The sequence below is a fragment of the Temnothorax nylanderi genome, unplaced genomic scaffold (assembly GCF_030848795.1).
Source record: "Temnothorax nylanderi isolate EJ_2023f unplaced genomic scaffold, tnyl_v1.0 TNYL_tig0076_pilon, whole genome shotgun sequence".
NCBI classification, from domain to species: Eukaryota; Metazoa; Arthropoda; class Insecta; order Hymenoptera; family Formicidae; genus Temnothorax; species Temnothorax nylanderi.
The window spans coordinates 191,152-212,506 of NW_027249138.1; the positions used below are offsets into that span (position 1 = coordinate 191,152).

The window sequence follows — 21,355 nt, forward strand, 5'->3', positions numbered from 1 at the left end:
CAAATCTGTTCCTTCAAGAGCGAGAGGTAACAAATAAAATCGTAAATGTCAAGAGCGTGAATGTGTAATCGAGGAAATTTACGTGTTGCGAAACGAGAGCTCGATAATCCCGAAAAAATCAATAAATATTCAGTCATAGGATTGGATCAGCCTCTCCACGCGTCCTCGACGATGCGCATATGATGCGCGATCGCGCGTGTATATTTCGGGCTCTGACACATGCGATCCAAGCGTGTTTATATCGATTTCTCGCTTTCCCTCGCTCACTTCGCCGGCCGTCCTTCCTTAACACGCGACGAAGTTTCACTGACAAGTATAACCGGTGACTTAAGCCGGCTCGTAGTCATAATCAGCCTTGCGATCCGAAAACCACTTGCCACACTTCGCAAAGTAACAGTAACATCTAAGAGTTAGAAATAAGATTCGTATGAGTGATAATCTTGATTAATTAGTGCGCAACTCGATAATACTGTGCGATTACTCAATCAACGGCACTGAAATTTCGGTAAGTATTAAAACTTCATTTTTCTGTCAGTATTTTATTAACTTTTATTATTCAGCATAAATGCCAATTATCTATTTTGCTAGTTTACATATATATATATATATATATATATCCTTGAGTGGACGATAAAGTATCGTCGCCCTAAAGCATTCATCAAGGCCCTGATTCTGTAACTCTTAACGACAGTGTCGTTATCGTTATATTATCGTTACGTAGGTATAATATATGGTAAAAAAAGTTGCACGATAACAGTGTAACGATAACGACACAGTTGTTAAAAATTACAGAATAGAGGTACAGAGACGATATACAAAACAATATCGTCAAAATTAAAAGAAATTTCGGAATTTTAATAATAAAATCAAGCGTTACACAGCGCGCCTGGAATGTCGCATCTACAAACGGTGATTGCCAAATATAACGATTAAACCATCGTCCGCGGTCGGTATTGATCCTAGCCATGTAGCCTCCATAATCCGAGGACTACGTCAACGTTAAAACTGACATACGCGTTTCGCATTCTGATTGACTGTCTCTCCGCCTCCGGGCGCATCCTCTTCTGATGATTGGCTGTACCGCTCTGAATCGATTGCTCCATGCACATCGTCAGTTTCCCGAAACTAACTTTGAGCGATGTCAAACACCGCTAGCGCGTAATTCATCATTTCCACGTCTTTATTGAGTTCCAGCAATGACAGTCGGAAGCGCCGAAGCGATTAGCAGTAAACGCGCATAATCGCGTTATTCCAAAATCGATTAATGCGTTCATGTCACCGCTGAATAACTCGTATCCTCCTAATTTCAGCATTTTGTCCATACGATATTCGCGTCATCTTAATTAAGAACTGAAATTCAGCTCGATTTCTTTTTTCGCGCAGTCGAAATGGTGAAAACGAAGTCCGCGGAACAGGAGGAGGGAGGCATGGGTTTCAAGGACAAGCAGAAAGCTCTAGATACGCTGAAGATCCTGGACGGCCGCGATATCAGTTATCAATATCACGTAATCACGAGCTTCATCAGTCGTGCGAAAAGAACGCTCCAGATCACGCGGAACGAAGAGAAGCTGGCGAATCTGCGCGACGCTCTCAAGATCTTCGAAGTTTGGTTGACGGATTATAAGGAGAATAATCGAGGAAAGGAGAACCTCGCGTATCTGCCGATCGAAACGATCAGGGCCTTCTGCGGGCTCGCGAAGAAGTACGATGTGTGGGACGACGGGTTCTTCAGGTGAGAGAGAGTATACCAGCGCAAAGGCTCGAGGCGTTTTTCGGCGAGCTAATATCGATTTTCTCTCTGTTAGGGCGTACAAGAACGAGAAGGGCGACTACAAGAGCTTGCGCGACGTAAAAGTTCCCAACGGAGACACCACATGGGATATCGACAGAAACAGGCGCCTGAAGGAGATCATCGGCAGGATCAAGGACGAGCACGTTCAATGGTACGAGACGGACGTGGGCGATTTTCGGGGACTACCGACGAAGGAGCACGCGCGATGCATCGCGCTCGGTTACAGTCCCGATCCTACGAAGCTGAAGAAGCTGGCGGCTCAGGCGCGCGAAAAATTCGGCGAAGACGACGACGACGACATGGACGTCGAGGAGGAACGAAGGGTAGCTAAAAGAGCTCACGATAACTCGTCGAGCAGCGAGAGCGATAGCGATTCGGGAAGGAAGCGCGCGAGACGTTCGTCAGAAGCTGAAGGGAACGAGCGGAACGAAAAGACGGAGAGCACGCTGGGTTTTAAGGACAAGGAGAAAGCCTTGCAAAGTATCAAGTCCTTGAAGGGCAGAGACGTGTCGTATCAGTTCCACGCGATCAGCGGGCTGGTGAAGCGAGCCGGAAGGGTGATATCGTGCACGAAGGACGAGCAGAAGATCAAGAACATACGGGAAGCTATCGAGGTCTTTGAGAACTGGATCACCGACTACAACGTGAACGGCCGATCGAAGGAGAACTTCAATTATCTGACGATCGACATCGTGCGGGCCTTTAAGCCTTTGGCCGAGCAATACGGCGTCGAAGACAACGGCTTCCTCAAGTGAGTAAAAAGAATTCGCGAAGAAATGAAGACTCGCGCGACATTAAATTTTATTGACGAGATGTTCTCGCTGTATTTGGTTTTACAGGGTCTACGAGGAGGTCGACGGCGATCACAAGAAACTCAGGTCTGTCCGATTTCCCGAGTCAGACGTCACGTGGGACGTGAAGAGAAACGAACGCTTGCGGGAGCTGGTGGATCGCATAAAGGAGAAGCACATTCAATGGTACGACACGGACGCCGAATTCCAAGGTTTGCCCACCGCCGAGCATACTCGATGTATCATGTGGGGCTTCAGCCACGACGTCGCCAAACTGAAGAAGCTCCTGACCACGTTAAGCGAGAAACTTAAAACCGAACCCGCTGACTAATGTTGCGATTTAATAAACCTTGGATTGCCGCCGAATCATCGTCGGTTTGAAAACCGACACGCTTCCGCGATGACGCGTACGTAACAAAAAGTGAGAAAGAGGGAAAAAAAGATTTATCGTTGCGCATTATTATATTTTATTGTATGTTATACATTTATATGCTGCGTTTTACTATAATTGCAGGAAAAATAAACGAGCATAGAGAGCATCGCGCGTTCCGAGAAATTCGTAATACATAGTAGGAGTTAAATTAAAAAACGTAGGTCTAATTGTAATAAAAAAAATTATTTGTGACCATTATATGGTCATATATATAATACACATATAGTTTTATATATATGTACGTATATGTATATGTATGTATGTAAAATCTTGTCTATATATAGCTTATCAAAACTTACAACTACAATCTAAAATCTAAAATTATATCTTAATGTCACAGAAACCTTCCTGATTTCCTAATCTCTATTTGTATATATAACTTGAAAATAACTTAATTAAGACTCAAAATTAAGATAAAAACTAAAATAAGATATTACACTGACCTTCCAAATTTATTATAATTAATTTGGAAATAATGAAAATCTTGCGTTAAAAAAAATATTTACTTAAAAATTTTTTAAATATAATATAGCGACATACATCGACATTACGGTCAACCCTTGTCACATTGCTTAGCAATCGATCACAGACCGACCGAGTAGGTATCAAAACTGCATCCGCAGTTGCAATGGACCGCAATTCTACCGCGAGATATCGCCGCGATCGACCGGTCGGAGTTTTTTGACCGCGGGCTCAATCGATAGTTTTTATCAGTCGCGGTCGCGAGGGTGAGCCGCGGGCCTGGTTTTGAGGTTAGGGTTAGTGACTCTGTGACACCGCGGCGGACGGCGGACGTCAGGCGGCGAGTTTTCGGTGCGCGAGGGAGCGAACGCGCCGGGCATCGCTCGCTTCGGTCGCGTCAGGTCGGCTGACGCCAGTTTTCGGTCCGCGAAATATTGTCCGCCGGTCGCGAGCGACGATCCGAACGGGGAAAATACGTCGCGCGTCCGCGACGGGATATCTGTTTATATCAGCGATCGCGAGACCGCGGGTGGCATCCGCCGCGCGCGCGCGCGTCCAAAAATAGAACGGCGGCGGCGCCGGCGGTGGCGGCGCCCGCCGCCTCGACGAGAGGAATTCCTCGCCCGCGAACGAGAGGCGAAAGGGGGAAGGATCGCCCTCCCGGAATTCTGGAGACGGGACGCGCCGATGACACGAGGCCGGAGCGCGCGTGACGCGGCAACGTGCCGCGATAGGCTCCCGTTCACCCCCCTCGTTCTCCCTCTCGCTCTCTCCCCGTCGCTTTCGGAACGTCGTGAATTCTCCCGAACGCTTCTCGCGACCGTCGGATCTGTCGTCGACCCGCGTTCCGCGCACCGCCGACGCGCGCTGGACCACCCGATCGAATGTCCGATCTCGCGACCGGCGCCAGTCCGTCCTCCCAGCAGCCGGATCGGGGAATAGGGTCAGTTGGGGTTGCGACAGCGAGGTGAGTAGAGGATATCGCGATATCACTGATCATTGACGTTCCAATAATCTCGCGCGGGACAGCTGTTGATCTTGACTGACGAAAAATCAACAATCGAGCAACTCGATCTCAAGCTGATCTCGATCTTAGCGAATCAAGTTTTTGATATTGTGGGCAATAGCTTCTCTTTATTTGTACTTAAGCTCAAAGATAAATCTTCATAAATCTAAGAAAAAAAGAAAGGATCGTTTGTAAATGTCATTTATGTCACACAATGTGCTCCAAGTGTTGACAAGATTTATTTCTCTTTTTCAGCGTTTTCGCGCGAGAGACCGACCCGCGCGATATTCCCAGTCGTCTGTCCGCGACGATGCCCCGAGATTTATCGCGCGCGCGGCACGCGTCGTCGCGCGTCGCAGGATAGACGCGCGGGAGAGAAAGAGAAGAGAGAGCCATCCACGGTCCTCGGCGGGGCGCGCCGCGAATTGACACGTTCGGCGGTTCGCGGTCGAGGCAAGGTCGGACAAATGAGGCGTCGCGCGGTGGCGAGCGACGGCGCGAGGCGATCACCGGCAGGGACACCGATGACCGTACGTTGCTGCGAGACGGCCGCGCGCGGGCCCCAGTGAGAAGATGTCGCAGACCGCGGATGCCGAAAGCGAGACGGGCTCCATTTGCGACGAGGAACGCGTCCGGAAGCTGTTCCAGGCATGCGACGGCGACGGCGACGGCTACATCGACAGGTGAGCGAGAATCATTTCAAGATCCACGCGGTGCGGCGGGACGAAACAGAAGCCAACACTGTTAAATAGCGAAGGATGAAATTTAAACCAATACTACTTAAGTTAGATAAGATTGTTATTTTTAGCTACCATGTGCGTCGAATTATTTTAACACAAAACAGTATCATTTTAACTCTATTGGTTTAGTTGAATTTACATTGTTTTAGTTAAATTGACGACATATTTTGAGTAGGAGCAGTGGCGACTTATAGAAATGATTAAAAGAATTCAAATTGAGTATAATTTGACACTACGAATTTAACAGTGTTAAATTGCACAAAACAGATTATTTTTACTCCAGTTTAGTTAAACTAACATTGTTTTAGTTAAATTAACGACATACTGAGTAGGAGCAGTGGCAATCTCTAAGAATGATTAAAAAGACTTAAATTGAATATCATTTGACACTATTTAACAGTGAAAAGGGGATAAATCCTCTGTATTGAATCCTCTGGGTCTCTTTGAAATAATGCCGCTTGCCAGGAGGAAGTCTCCAATCGCTATCGATCGCGATAGCGATACCCGATTTCCGTACTTTTGTTTTATTCTCTATTTGTGCGTATTTATTTTACGCGAATATTGCCACGAAAGGAAACGCCGTCCCGAAAGGAAGGACACGCCAAGCCGAATCTCGGGCGTTCCCGAGATCACCGCGGAATTTCGTTGGAATCAATATTTTCTTCCCCGCGACGAAAATACTGAGACAACTCGTGGATAATCCCGCCGAGTCTGATTTTTTCCGAATCCGAATCGCCCGTCGCACTCGGCGCCGTATGTGACGTTATCCCGCGTTTCGCGCCACTGACTGGGCCGGATAAATTCGGTACGCGAATCCTCGCGCGATTGCACAATTAACGGTGGCTGGTGTGCCGCGCGGAATGGAAAGAGTTCGTTGACGAGACCGCGCCTGCCGCTGGCACGTACGTTTTAATTATTTCTTCAATTAATTAGAGCCGTCTCCCCCTTTCCTCTCTCTCTCTCTCTCTCTCTCTCTCTCTCTCTCTCTCTCTCTCTCTCTCTCTCTCTCTCTCTCTCTCTCTCTCTCTCTCTCTCTCTCTCTCTCTCTCTCTCTCTCTCTCTCTCTCTCTCTCTCTCTCTCTTTCTCTCTCTTTTTCGCTCGCTCGCTCGCCTTGCGGCAAGCTCGCCCTGCTGACTCCCGCGGGAATTTAACGAGAGACGACTGGCGCAGCGTGTTTCTTTTTACCCAACTTCGGCGAGAGTACAAACTCGTCGGAATCGCGGCAATAGAGCGAGCGAGAGAAAGAGAGAAAAAGACCAATAATAAGTTCGCAATAATTTACGAGGACGAGCATCTCTCCCGCGGAGAGTAAACGCGGACTGTAGACCACTTTGTAACTCCCCATTTGCTTTTTTATTTCTCCGACTTGCGAACCGATCGAGAAAACATTTTCTTGTTGATTCATCGGGTGGACCTGTCCGTTTCGTAGGACTAACAATTTAGAAATTGTTTCCCCCGTCTCTTTCCCCTCCTCGCCTCGTCCGACAGAGTTACAAAATCCGGAAATACGTGATTTTTGCGAGCGGCTTTTAAATTAGATTCCGCTGTCGAGGACGTTCCGTTCTATCGCTCTGACCATTTTGTTCCTCGCTCGTCGTTTCCGTTATCGATGTCTCGATAACGTTTTCTCCCGTTGTTTTTCCTTTTCGCGGAGCGGTTGCCCGCCCGATCGGGGCGATGCCTTCGATATTGCGCTTCCAACGCGCGACGCACACGTACGGGGACTCCTCTCGTACGTGGGACTCGCGCGGGGCTGTCTTTTATTTCTTTTCAATGAAGCTAAAGGTGCACTTTTTACCGCGCTCGTCGAACATTACGGTCTATTTTGTCTCCTCCGCCCACCTCCGCCGCTCGTACGCCAGGTTCCTGCCGTGGGTAAACTTACGAAGGTAAAATTACGTCTGCGTGGTCTCTCTCCGCGTATTACATGCATGTAATGTTTACACGGACTCCGTCCCACGTACGCTGTAAGCTGCGCAAACTACATTTATACACGTCGGCACGCGGGCGAGAAACTCGGCGGGTACTCCTCTTTTAATCGTGCTTTTTCTACGTCCACTCCTTTCTGCAAGTGAAACCGGAGACGATTCTTCGTAAACATATCTCGAGAAGCTTTCGAAATTTAATTTAGAAATTCTTTAAATATTATAAGATATGTATATTGTATAGATATGTATATTTTTTTATGTATGTGTGACGTTTTATGTGATGTGTACATGTGGCGATACGTAACTTTTTGTCTGACGTCTAACGACATACAGGCGCAGTTTTAATCTGACAAGTACCACGATCGACAATAACTATTAGCATATTTTCGAAAAGAATTTATCTCAACCATGTGTGTCGAAATTTATTATTTTAACACAAAATAGTATTATTTTAACTTTGGTTTAGTTAAATTAACGACATATTGAGTAGGAACAGTGGTGACCTACAGGAATAGTTAAATGACTAAAAGTAAGTATAATTTGACACAACAAACTTTAACAGCGAATGATCTGCCTAAATCGCGACGTGTCGTGTGTAAATGGTTTAGCAGAGATGCATTTAGATCCAGCAATTCGTCAAATAATCGAGAATCACGACATATCCATTATCTCAACGTTCCGTCCAAGGATCGCGCGTAATGAGGAGAACTCATTAACGCAAAGAAAATCGAATTGAGACTCGCGCTCGAAACAACGGTTAGCATGTCCGCCCGTACGCGTTTTAATCTCGCGGACGAGATTTATCGTCGACGATCTAGTTTTACCGGGGGTACGATAAAACGATCGGATCTTCCGAGAAATCGCCGCGGCGCAGTCCCGGCGCTGTTAACGAATCTCGCGCGATTGTTCCGAGATAAATCCTTCGATTCGAGGTCGCGGGCGGCATCTGCGAAATTGGAACGGCGAATGATTTATAATTATCCGCCATTCCCCATAATAATTGCCTTTACGTCGTTAATTATCGCCCCGGGGGGAGTAACATCGATTCGTTAACGAGGAATAATTTATTGCGCGGCGGACGCGTCGTTGCGGTGTTTTATAGCGATCATTCGGCTCGAGCGCGATTTCTCGCGTTTATTTGTTATTTTACTTCCTTTTTTTATCTCCGCGATGCATAAAGCTCATCTAGCCTCGCGTACAAGCGCGTTTTTAAGATAGATTCGCCGAGTACCGGACGGCCGGAGCGGGGCCGCAGGGTGGAGAGTGCGCGTTCTACAAACAAATTAAGAGAGCAAACCCGGCAGCCATAGTTCCTCTTAGCGTTAAAGAGAAGAACGGGACAATATTTCTCGACTTGTTGGCATTCATTACACCGCGCTTTCGTAACCTCGTTATACCCTCTCTCGCCGTCGCCGCGCACGTGATGCACATTTTCGGCATCCTGCACGTCGCACGCAAAGTTCCGTCCGTCCTCCAAGCCGAGCGTACGTAATACTCCGGAATTTTACTCATCTCTCTCTTCCCCCGGTATCATCTCCAACGACAGACTCCCTAAACCGAGATCGTTATCTCGTTTCTTCGATCGAAACGCACGAGAGTTCCTCTCGCAAGGCGAGCTCTCGGGGGGGGGGGGGGGGGGGACGAAACGCGAACGTTTTGTCGAACGCCGAATTTCCGCGCGCGATCATCGCGTTGATATTGAAAAGCGGTGACCCAATTTTCCGGGGCACCGTTCGGCGTTTCGCGCATGCCGCGAGAGACGATTGTGTGCGCGTCTTCCCGACGCGGACAACGACGGATAGGAATTGAAGAGAAGTCGGGCGAAGCGCGCGACGTGGAGGAAGGGTCGATTCCGTCGATGGCAAACCCTCGACGACACCCCGAGGGTTAGTTCTCCTGTCGGCGAGGGGTAGAGGACAACGCGCGCGTTGTCCCCGCGTTTTATGGCAAGTGAGTCACACCACCACCGCGAGATCGGGTTCTATCTCTCTTCCCCCGTTTCTCCCCCGCTTGTCGTTTTGGTTGTACGACTGCTCCTTCGCGCAGCGAAGCCGGGTCCCCGCGCTTGATGCAGACTCGTTTATCGGCATTTCTCTCCCTCCACCTCTGATTCTACCTCCGCCTATGTGCCCCCCTTTATCTTCTTTTATCTTTCTCTCTCGCTTCTTCACCGCGCAAAATACAGTCGACGAATATCGGTTGCAGCATCCTGTAATGCAACGGATTTCCGTGAACGTGTAGTCGTAAAACGTAAAATTCCGCTTGTCGATGTTCCGCTGGAATGACGCTGGAATAAAGGAGCGAGTGATCGTCGTTCAAGTCGAAACCGCACGTCCGCAGATGTCGGCGTATAAGTTCGACTCCGATATCTTTTCCTCGTTCTCGCCCTCGCCTTTGTCTCCTCATAGATAGACGATGCATCTTGCGAACAAACTTCCTACGATATAATTTTTGAAGAATTGTCTAGAGATGGTAGTTCTCTTCATCACGAAGGAAATGGCGGAATAAAATTGTACCTGTAATACAGAAATAAGTTGATCCGAAAATTCACGAAATATAACGAAATATAAAATATTAGCGGAAGTACTCGGCAAGGATCGATCGGGCGCGAGTATCAGCTAGTAATAACTGTCCAACTTGTTGTTGTTGTACGAAATATATATTAGACTCATGAATGATTCGCGACGATGCGACGAGATTCCGCCGGCGGACGTTCTCGTTATAATTCCGAGATTCCCTTGACTCTGCGACGTGGCTGACGGAATAATAGATGCAGCGGGCGATTTACCTGGCTGCCGAGGCTCCCAGGCTTGTTTGCACGCGATGGAGCGCGTAAGCATAGCGGGAAATTTCTCCCGAAAGAAATACTGCGTGAGAGAGCGGACGCTCTGTCGTCCGAATCGATATGTCTCGATTCGTGCTCGTGCTTTGAAAAAAGTCTCGATGTTGCACAAGAAGCAAAAAGTAATCGTACGAGCCTGAAGAAGGGCTATATGCGTAATCACTGGCGGATCCATATAGAAAAAATCCTGGATCTGTTTGCCGGACCTGTTTCAAAAATCTAGGAAAAAATGCATTAAACTTTAAAGCGGGATAAAGTTTCACCACATCCTCGTCATTGATCCTAGAACAAAAGCTAAAAGCGTGATACTAACAATAAGAAAAATGTCAAACCGAATAATTTTGCCAATCCCTCCCCACACATGCAGAAAAAAGTGTCAAATCAAAACTTACATACTCAAATTAATGTGTTCATTGTTTTGCATATATGCAACAATCTATGGTTTTATAAGAAACTTTGATAATCTTAAATTTCAATATTACATTACGTTTTGTTGGTTGAATTATATAAAATGACTTTATTCAACCAAATTTTCTTTGTTCAATACAATATAATCTCATTTCAAGATTCCATGTTGAAACTAAAGATACTTTCAGATCAAGAATATTCTTTTTTTCTTGCATTATCGACGTCAGAATTCGCTAGTGTGCGTAATAGTGATATACGTGTAACAGTAATGTACAATATGTGTATATACTTTGGTTTATATCTTTACATAAGTGTTCGCTATTTCGGTCCGCGAACCTTCCGCTCGTACGTCCTAAAATCTGACCGCCGGTCCGGTGCTCGAATTGCCGAACGCAAACGCACGTTTCGCGGCGTTTCGCCGAATCCATCCCACGGCGGGTTTTTACACGCGGTCCGCACTCGTAATTTTGTTACACGCGCGGCCAGCTTGCAGCCCTCTCTCCCCTACCATTTATTTCGCCTCGGTTCGACTCGTCCGCGATAAATCCCGAAATCGTCCCGACCGGTTATCGTTATTTACGCCTTCCCTCCTTCTGGCCATCGAGGTACACAACCCCGTTGTTCCCCCCGTTGGAAATTTTCGTTTTGTCGACCCGTCGTCGATCGTCCGTCTCGCGGATTGCGGAACACGCGTGTGGTCTCCTATATCTCTCTAGAACTTTAAAGACGTACGAATAAAGTACAAATTAATAATAAAGTACAAATTTTCTCTTGTGACGCTCGGTAATAATTGGATTAACACGATACGACAAATCGGAGAATCTTATACATTTACGTGTAACAATTGATAAGAGCATCATTCTTTTCTTAAGGTCGGAATACCTCACTGCCGTGAATAATTCGTCAACTCTCGCCCGGTGAATAAAACATCCCTCCGAGAGGCGTCATCGGGAATAGAACGCGGAATGCGCGGGGCAGACCTTCGGCGTTAAACGAATTATTTTCGGAGCCAATGCCGTCGCTGGAAATTTGATAAACCCCCCGCGATCGATACGCCGATATCGCGCAGCGCCGGCGACGTCAAGGTCCCGCGCGCGTCTCTCGTCGCTGCTGCGAATTATTAATAAAACCAGTCGGATTCCGAAATCAACCGCATTATCGGCGATCGCGCCGTTAAAATTGACGGCCGTGACTTCCAGCGGCGCAGGCGGGTGTGAGAGAGCGACTGCCGAGAGTGCCGTTCCCGTTGCGGGTCGCGGGGAGATCGTATTTTTATCGGCGATCTTTGGCGATGACCGACGACGACGCGACACGTCCGGGGATCCCCGTCGGGACAGCAGCCCTTTTCGCAATCGGAGTAACGTGATTTCTCGCTAATTACCGCGAAATCTAAACCTCTCGAAAGAGCGCTAACAAAGAGACAGGCGTTAAAAGGGGGAGATGAAGCGCGATGAGTTTGCTGGAGCCCGCGTGAAGGGCTCTCATCTTCTCGTTAAAAACCGACCTTTTTAACATCTCTTCCCTTTCCCACCTCTCCCCGCTCCCTGGCTCTTCCTCTTCCATCTTTTTTCCCTCTTCCTCTCTCTTTTTCTCGATTCTCCTCCTCTTTTTGTTTTTAATGGCGCACGCGATATCCGGCGAGGCGAGAACTTTTGCCGTTTCGAAAGGGTGGCTTAGCCAAACCGACGATGTCAGATTCTTTCATATAGCGGACTTCGATAAGGGGCTGCGTTTCGATGAAATAGAGCGAGACATTTGCAATTGAATAGCAATATCATTCTCCGATGTGCACGCGAGTTCTCTCGAAGCCGCCCTCGCTCGCGCGGCCTCCAGGTGCGTTTCTTTTTTTATTGTCTCGGCGCGTTTCTGCTGGTGTATTACCTTACCCCTTCCACATCTCCCGCATTGCTTAAATAACGCTTTCCCGCTCTTTAATAAAAAGATATCTCGTTCCTCTTGTTCGGAATCTATTTATCCTCTTATTTTCGCATGTATTTATACCAGGATCTCACTAAATTCGAGAGATACAAAATTGAATAAAGATAACCATCGAGATCGCGTAACTTAATTTGAAGATCCTGAAAGACACTTTGAACTCTTCGGAGAGATGTCAAAGGGCGGACGTAAAATAATAGGGAACTAATCGCGTTTCCCGCGGAAATTCCCGTGGAATATATAGGTTGTGTGGAAAGTTTTTCTGCAAATGTCTCACGCCGGGACAATGATCTCGGTATCAGGTACAATCAGGTTCGAGAGGAAACATTTTAACGCGGGAGAAATCTTGGCCATCGCGCGGCAGCGTCGTCGGTTTCACATTTCCCAACAATGGACGCGCTTATTGGTCCGCTACGGTATATTACACGCCGGCTTTTTAAACGCGAGCGTAAAACTCGCTTTCGCCGACGAGAGGTTTGTCGAGTCTCGCTGTATTAATCTAAAAGAATAATGTGTCTCTAAAACTCTTTGGGATAGAGCCCAGAAATCCGTCATATCCGACAATCACGAAGCAATTGGGACGCTAAAACGTCGCGGAGGTGACATTTCCCGCAGTTTCTGTCTATTCGATATTTTTCATTTCCCTGATTTCTTTTGTTTCGGCGCTTTGAGCTCGCTCCTTTCTCTTTCTCTCTCTTTGCGCGCGACGCTGTTTCACGAGCCCTGATTAAAAGCGAAGGCAGAGAGGAGAATTGTCCGGATCGAAAAACGGGAAAGGGCCGTAACGAGATCACCGCGTTATAGGTCGAGGCACGAAATTGAGTTTTGATCCAATCGCACGTCACGGTCAATATCGACACAAGCGGATGCGTGCCGGGTGCCCTGAGAATTTCCTTCAGGATCCCTGGGAAAGGTCCTCCCGACAGTCTCGTCGGCGTCCTTCGCTGATAATTTCAATCCGTAACTGTATGTACGAGGTGCACGTGGCCTTCGATTTTAGCTCGTCTCCGCGTCGTGATTCTCCCGACATCCCGGAATATCTAATTCGCCCAAGTCTTTTTCTGCTCTTAAGCGTTCAACGTTTAACGAGACGGCAAAGTGCACCGAGGACGACCTGTGTGTGTGTGTGTGACTCTGACATTTCGCGCGAACGGAATGGTGCGAATGCGAAATTAAACAAGCCGTTAAATTCACTTTTCTCGCCGAGCGGGCAAACACACGCAGACGCCGATGATAAACCACATATTACAACGCGATCGTTTCCCACGTGGTAGCATATTTATCGCGCTCTCTCCGGCGTCGAAGTGCCGTTTAATTGCCGCCGCGTGTAAATACGCGACGCGCGTGCACCGTGTGTGCACCGGCGTCCGGGTGTCCATTTATTTCGAGATAACGCTCGAATAAATTAATGCATCGCGATGGAGAAAACATGGTTTGCGTGCGTTTATTAATTATTACTCCCACACGTACTTTCCTGGTCCATAATTATTTTAATAAGTATATTCGAGGTATCAACTCGAGCATGAAAAATGGCTCTCTTATTGTAATCTCTATAGTAGAAGATTCTTTCCAGGAAGATTTAAAAGAGAGAATAGTAAGTGAGCGCAATTTTAATTTTCGAGAATCTAGATTTTAATTGGGAAGGACGATTCGAAAAGCACGAGAGGCTTCTCGATAAAAATATACTTGTAATATTTTCTTCCGCCTGTTTCCGACTCGCGTACAAACGACTTCTTCACGAGACGTAGAAAGGCCATCTGCAAATAAAGAGAAAGGGAGGCGGGCGGGAGAGAGAGAAAGGGATATGCGTGTGCATTTAAAATAAACTCACGTGTCTGGTGTAAAACCGCAAATGCGGCGCCCGCGAACGGGACGGGACGGGACGGGACGCGAGCGACACGCATCGCGGTGGATTAAGTTGCGTTCTTCACGCCGGCAACGAGATATATAGATAGAATAGAGTATTCCTTTTCTCCCATCTCTCGGCTTTTTTGTTTCACCTCTCGAACCGCAGCGCGGAATGCATTTATCCGCGCGTCTCGGTCGCAGTGGCACTCGACACGCGGCCGGCAGCGTCGCGCGATCCGCTCCGCTCCGCTCGTAGACGAGATATTCTTTGTAACGTGAGATCTTTCGCGAATGTTAAGAATCCGCCAAAGTTGATTGTGATCAAAGCCCGAAATTATAAAAAGAAATTTCAAATTAGTCCTTGATAGAGTTGCACATTCGTCGTCTACGTTATCTCTCTTCTATTTTTGTGTCTCATCGTGTCTTAAGCACTCTCGAGATTCCAAAGACTGCGTCCTTTGATTAGGATCCGATAGGTGCTTATTCCGCGTCGATCCGCATGTCTCGTCATACGGCCGTGACTTGTCGTGCGACGCGGGTTCAAAGTGAATCGAAAGTGAACGGTCGTCGGTGGCGCGTGCGAGAAGAGGTACGACAAGAAGGAGGAGCGAGGGAGGATGCAGTCGCTTAAACTTTGGGAGACGAGAACTCTGGAGAGACTGTCGTCCCGACATAGACGCGGACGCCGTCGAGTGTCACGATGGTACAAACACGGACCCGCCCTAAACTCGCGCTCTCTCTCTCTCTCTCTTTCTCTTTCTCTGTCTGTCTATTAATAAACGCAAACGAATGAACCTGCCGACGAATGATTCTGACGTCGCGTCTCACACGTGTATCTTTGAATGCCTTGCCGAGTGTCGAGTAAAAATCGTGGAGTTCCATCGATAGCGCCTAGCATCTTTCTTCCAGATATTCTACCGCGTGTGTAGCCTTCAGAGAAAGAAATAGAAATTGTAACAATACGGGGTCTAAAGAACTCCAGAGCGTGGAATACGACTCCAGCGTCAATTAAAGCTTAACAGCCCGGTCGATGACGTTCGTTAGCGTAATCCGTGTGTCAATTGCGTCGCGGTGGAACGCGCGTAGGACTCTCGCTCGAGTGCAACGTCCGCGAGTATCGGTCGAGCTTCCGATGGGAAGCTTTCGGTGCGTTACGGGACAGGCGTCCGTGCCGCCGCGCCGGAAGCAGGCTCCGACGCGCGACAACGACGCGCTATACGTAATCCATTAATATCGCGCGGTGACGCGCAGAAAGGGACGCGCGGTAATTAATGCGTGACGTTTAATTCGCGACGATCGTGCCTAAACCGGCGACACCATTGTTGTCGACGAGACGCGAGATAGAGACGCGCGTACCCTGCCCGCGGAATCGGCCGTGATAGTCGCGCGCGTGCGCCCCGCAGAAGGGCGTCCGATACCCGCAGAATTGTCCGTGGGAAAAATAAAAGAAAATTGACCAATTGCGAGGTGGCCATATCCGCGAGGACTGCGGGAGTTCGGAGATTCGGTTCGATCGATTTTAACCAATATTTTCACGATACGCACACTCCTAAAGATTTAGTCGTCACATTTACAATGTACTCCGACAGTTGATATCCGGTTTTTACATATACGTCACTGATTATAGCAGCTTCCGCGACGAAATCCGCGAAAGGACGAGGCCGGCTGGTTTAACGATTTTCCGGGGACATCTCCGCGGCGGCAGACGGCTGTAACTGATGCATCTTTAATGCTGTCCTGTCGACCTGGCTCGCCGGAGAATAGCGACGGTGCGGCGCGGCGCGGCGTGGCGCGGCGTGGCGCGGCGCGGTCCGCTGCGATTCTCAGCCCGGCGTTGATTCGGCGTGACGCGCCCATCGCGCGAATCGCTCCTCATCGAGCAGGGTCGCGGCGTCGCCGTCGCGACCGATAATCAAGAGTGACGAGCCCGCTCTCGTCCTTCCAACCGGTTAGACAATTATTTGAGCATCGTAATGGACGGAGAGGAGCCACGACCGTACGGAGATGATATGACAAGCGCCGGCGCCCCGTAGCCATCCCTTTTAATTAAATGAATCTCGACGGTATCGTTAAAATGAGAAGGGCGTCTTAGAGCTCGCGGGATAGAGCGATCTCGTTGTAAATCCGTTTGCTGTGTACACGTCGGGACCGCGATCGTCATTGTCGGGCCGGGTCGGGGGAAAAAGTCTCTCCCGCGTTGATCTCATCTCCATAATGGATTATTAAATACTCTCTCCTTCGGATATGTATTAAGCTATCGATAAGGATTCGGTTCGAAGCTCGGAGTCGTCGGGCAGACGAACGCGCCTTTCTACTTTTAACTGTTTCGTGCCTCATCTTCCGCATTGTGCCTCAGTCTGACGCATGAATTATTCATCGTGATGAATTATTCATAGAAAGAGAGTACTTAGTCGTCATAATACACATTCCGCTTAATATGCGATACGACCGGCGATTTTATTATTTGCGATTTGCGTTAAGTGGTCGCGGGACTCCGCGCCGCCGCGCCGGTCGGCACGAGAAAATTTCTCGCCGACGGATCGGAGTTCGCTTTTTAAACGAAGCGCGGTATTCGCGATTTCCGGATTAAATCGCGTCCTTCCTGTCGATTCCGCGCCTCTATATACGTTTGACACGTTCGACAAAGCGTTTTACTGGCGTCCTAACGGCGTCCTTTCGCCTTCCTGGAATTTTCAGCCAGGACCTATTGACGGTGTGCCGGGAATTGAACCTCGAGAATTCGGTGGAGGAATTGATGAGGGAATTGGGCGCGGACGAGCAGGGTCGCATTTCCTATCAAGAGTTCCTTAGGCGGCGTCTGGCCCTGCGACCGGAAATCGAGGCGCTCAGGGCCGGCAAACGGCGGAGCAGTCCTCATCACACCCACACGCCGGAGTACCTGCCCACTAGCAGCGACAACAGTCTCGGTAAGAATCGTACAAATCGCCCGTATTTCCGCGACAGGTCCCTCGCTTTCCGCTCGCGACGATAAATCGCCTTTGGTCAAGGAGAACGGGAGCCTCGGGCGAGATCGATAAATATCGCATCCTCCGTTTGCTGATTCTGAAAATATTTGTTTGTTCAACACAAAGAATATCGCGGGATATCGCGCGTCGGGCGATGTATCCGCGATTTAGCGTATTACGTGTGTCGCGTGGAAATAGAGCGCGAGCCGTCCGCACGAAATTGATGATTGATGGAACAATGAATGCGGGACGACCGCGGAAATACCGCAGCGGCATAATATCCCGATCGAGCGGGTCGCCATGCAACTGGATACGCGATACGCGAGATCGATGAACGAATTGGAAGTGACGACTTTTGGGATATTGCGCATTGCCGTTTCTCGCCATTCGCCTGTCAACCGTAAATCTTCATTGAACGACAGCCAGGCTGTAAAAAGAAACGACTCGCGATTGTTAATTTTCTAATTGTTTTGCGCTATTGTGAACAATTAGCAAAACGGAAAACTTGCGCGCAATTTTTTCCTTATAAAATAATTATCTCGGAATCTTTCATTAAAAAATCGCGTTTGCTCTCATTCCTCTTTTGCTCGATTTTTTTTTTTTACGAATGTCGTACTAGTACGTTACTCGTAATTTCTATTTCAGGCACTGTGTCGGGACGACATGAAAGTTGGGAGTTCGACAGCGGTGCCCGTGATTTGTCGCCGGAACCTCATAGTCTTCAGAAGCTAGTGGAGGCGGCCGCCGGCGGAACAGGAAATATGCTAGACCTCGCGAATAAGGTAAGCCACAACGATCCACCCTCCACGACGAAACCACTGTCAATACCGACCAGTTCTCTCACGGCATTAGATTCGTTCCACCGTTTCATGCGCGATTCTCTCGCGTGATCGCTTGGCGAACATCTGTCTTACCGTTATAAACTCCTGATGGAACCTGTCATGCCTATCATGTTCGCGCGTACATGCGTGTCGACAGGAAGATCATGCAGACCGCACACTTCCTAAATTTCAGCGCTATCTATGCATGCGTTTGCGTAATATGTGATAACTAACGCGATGCGTTACTAAAGAAAGAAGAGAGAAATCGCTGAAAGAAAGTATCTTTTTTTCTACATCTCTTATTTGAAATATCCGAAGTTGAAAAAGCGATCGCGTTAGAAACTATCGACTGACGGAGTCTCTGGAATACTTCTGCTTGTTAATGCAACATTCGCGCTGATGGAAAGTCAACGAGACGCGCAATTATACCGAGGCAAATTGTCTTTGCATGCCGATAATCCTCGGTTTTCCTTCGGCGAGAGCACTCACTTCGCTTAACTCCTTCATCTCTCGCCGTCCACGGCTCTCTATTATTTCCCTCTTCGTATCACGAGTTTCGCGCCTGGGAATTTCTTTGTCAGCCGCAATTAACCACGATACCACCACCGAGGCGCGGTATGCCATCGTGGAGGATAGCAAGACGTGCAATTTCTGCATTCCCCTGCTTTTCTCCCGTTCGCTCGTCGATCGCCCGCGCCATGGCATCGTCTCGGTATCGAATTGCAAAGTGTAGATTAACACTGTCGACATTTTATCGTTTACACAACGTTAATTTTATCGTTGTAAAATACATTCAGTCGAATTTAAAAGACTTCGAATGGGTCGTATTAACGAAATGTTAAATTATATAACAATCTTGAAGAAGAGGATTACATCTAGATATCAAGCGGACACGAAGCTGTAAAGCAATTAAAAGCGATTACATTTTAGATGAATTTCACGTTAAATTCACTCCGCGAATTTACGTCACGTGTAGCATCTTCAAATTTTCGTTCTCGCTCGGGTTGCTCTTCGACGACGAAATTCCCATCTCCCGGGGCGTCTCGGTTCCGCGGATGATTCGGTTCGCGATCGCGCTCGTAACCGCGTGCTTCTTCCACTCGTTTTAAGAGTCACGACAGCTGCAGAGGGAAAAGAGAAATAAAAGCGCCAACCAAATTCCGAGGTTATCGCGATTTCTCGCGAGAGCCTCCACTCCCGTGTTTCGAGGAACGTGAACACAGGAGAACACAGAAGGAGGATGGTTTCGTGGAAGGAAAAAAGAAGCGCGCGCCCGTTTACTGCCTATAAATAACCGTTATTACGCTCTGCATTACGGCATCGAAAAAAAAGCGAGAAGGCCGCGGATCGCAGCGAGTTTTGACCGCTCGAGGAGGAACGTCGCGCCACCCCACGTGGAAGAATTTATTAAGAGGATATAAAAAACAATACGCTTACAAAATAATATCTTTTCCTTTATTACGAAGCTACACGTAGCTTCCTTTAGGGCATAAGTATCTCGGCGCTCGGTGTAACGCGGCATATTTGCGTTTTAAGAGAAACGCCAAGAACTAACTCATCCCCGTTGATATTTTTCCTTCCTTTTACCACCCTCGCCTGCGAATGTGGAGAAGAGCTTTCGTGCGTCGCGTTACGATCCCAACGGCGTATACGTAGGACGTCCGTTTCCCGGGAAAAGCGCAAATATGCCGCGTCTTGGGCCACCCGCCCATACGGCGGAGACGCTATCCTACGTGAAACACGAATTTCCATAGAAATGGAACGGAGAAGTCGCGGGGAAGAGAGAGAAAGAGGGAGAAGGAGAGAGCGAGAGAGAGACGTCCGCGTCGGAGCAAACGTAACAGCAATATTAATTCCCCCATCGTTACTCCGGCACAGAAATTACTAGAGCTGCGTTATCGTGCAGCGAGATGATACGCTAACGTTAACGCGCGATCGAGATATTCATCGCATGCAACATCAATTCGTGTATTCGTGTATACACATATCCATCGCCATAACTGTAAAAATTGATGTCATATTTCGCGAAAAAATGAATACGAACCAAGAAAACGAGGACAAACGCGAATGAACAATCCGCTTTAATTCGGCGTTTTATCTTTTAACTAAGACGGATTATCATAAATCCCACGTACCATAAACAGTGTTATTTTCACAACTGCACCATGTCTAATTTACAGTACAGCTTTTTAGCAAACACAATTATATTGTATATTAAATTATATGTTACTGTTATATCTAAAAAAAAGAAATCTTTATATATACCGATGAATTTGTGGCTATACCGCGTGTGGTATCCGGAAATTCAATTAATATTCCCTAATTGTGACAAAGCGCCCATGAAAGGGAGGAAGAAAGCGAGACGGCGTCGCGTATAGCAGACGGTTCCGGGGACAGATTGTTATCAGAGCGTATAAAGAAGGATGCGACCCTCGGAGCACGATGGCCCCAATAAAAAAATTAAGCCGGATAGGTGATAGGCCGTGACGAAGTAATAAAGGCCGCAATAAGATTCCATAATTCTTCGAACAAATGACCCGTTGCGAGCGATTCGTGCGCGTGATAACACTGATAACCCGGCGACGATCGGCCGCCTCTCGTCGAAAGACGAAGAAATATCCTGACTGGGACGATGTTTTTCTAGGGCGGCCGATCGTTATTTTCCATCGCGACGCCCACATCCTTTCTCCCAACGATATTTACTTCCGCCCTCTCGTCGTCGGGGCCACGAGAATTCCATACCTCCTCGTCGTCTTCCCTATGAATTCTCACGATACGCTCGCGTGACGCAATAAACGGTACGTCGGTGGTGGTGATGATACCGTAAGACACGATAAAATTGCGCCAACAGGTGCGCGAGACTGAAAGGGGGGGGGGGGGGGAATGATCTCGAGATCTCGGAAAAATTCATCGGCGAGCACGACGGAGACGCGTGTTTCGTGTAAATTAACGAGATCCTCGCAAGGAAAGAAGAGAGCAACTGACGCAATCTAGTTATGCGTATTGTAATTCTTACGGTGTGCGCGAAGACGATAATCGCGGTCGTCTCTACGAGACTGTGGAAATAATCGCGCGGCGCGCAGGAAGCCACGCTCCTAATTATGCGAGGCGTCTTGCTTTCCATTCGAGCGGCGGCGTTTCGGATAACACGCTCCGCTTGGCGTGTCGACATTCATAATTGCGTGGCTCGTATAAGTGCGAACAACCGGGAGTTATGTAGATCGGGAGATAAAATCGCCGCCGGCGGCGGGGAGTTTTCCCGTTTCATGCGAAACGCGAACGTGCCGGGGAAGGGAAACTCCCTGCCGCCGGAAAAAGCCACCGCTTTTCATCGTCGTCCGACCTTCGCCCTTTTTCATCTCCCTCCCGCGGGAAGGCACGC

At 48.2% G+C, this 21,355-nt stretch overlaps 2 protein-coding genes across 4 annotated transcripts in view; both read left to right on the forward strand.

The window, feature by feature from the left end:
• The first annotated feature begins 4 nt into the window (after nucleotides 1-4).
• Nucleotides 5-3,323, forward strand: Ude (Uracil-DNA degrading factor). 2 transcript variants are annotated; one of them, XM_071709318.1, is made up of 4 exons: nucleotides 5-26; nucleotides 1,384-1,732; nucleotides 1,806-2,543; nucleotides 2,632-3,323. In XM_071709318.1, exons 2-4 carry the CDS (start codon nucleotides 1,389-1,391, stop codon nucleotides 2,912-2,914), a joined length of 1,365 nt encoding a protein of 454 aa, XP_071565419.1. In that variant the 5' UTR covers nucleotides 5-26; nucleotides 1,384-1,388; the 3' UTR covers nucleotides 2,915-3,323. The 2 variants fall into 2 exon arrangements, with proteins under 2 accessions (XP_071565419.1, XP_071565418.1); XM_071709317.1 differs by lacking the exon at nucleotides 5-26 and adding an exon at nucleotides 63-505.
• A 405-nt stretch (nucleotides 3,324-3,728) lies between these two features.
• Nucleotides 3,729-21,355, forward strand: part of LOC139774228 (colorectal mutant cancer protein) — a 40,200-nt gene continuing 22,573 nt past the window's right edge. The window contains exons 1-4 of one of the 2 annotated variants that reach the window (XM_071709320.1): nucleotides 3,729-4,445; nucleotides 4,740-5,167; nucleotides 16,884-17,113; nucleotides 17,798-17,934. In XM_071709320.1, the coding sequence (XP_071565421.1) occupies nucleotides 5,058-5,167; nucleotides 16,884-17,113; nucleotides 17,798-17,934 (477 nt within the window). In that variant the 5' untranslated portion in view covers nucleotides 3,729-4,445; nucleotides 4,740-5,057. Of the gene's footprint in view, nucleotides 4,446-4,739; nucleotides 5,168-14,788; nucleotides 14,890-16,883; nucleotides 17,114-17,797; nucleotides 17,935-21,355 lie in introns of those variants that run through there. The other variant, XM_071709321.1, reaches the window with a different exon arrangement.

What these genes read in the sequence shown, in the direction of transcription:
- Ude (XM_071709318.1), top strand. Translation starts at nt 1,389, where the DNA reads ATGGTGAAAACGAAGTCCGCGGAACAGGAGGAGGGAGGCATGGGTTTC. An exon ending in TGGGACGACGGGTTCTTCAG is followed by an intron (nt 1,733 to 1,805) that starts GTGAGAGAGAGT and finishes TCTCTCTGTTAG; the next exon opens with GGCGTACAAGAACGAGAAGG. An exon ending in GAAGACAACGGCTTCCTCAA is followed by an intron (nt 2,544 to 2,631) that starts GTGAGTAAAAAG and finishes TTGGTTTTACAG; the next exon opens with GGTCTACGAGGAGGTCGACG.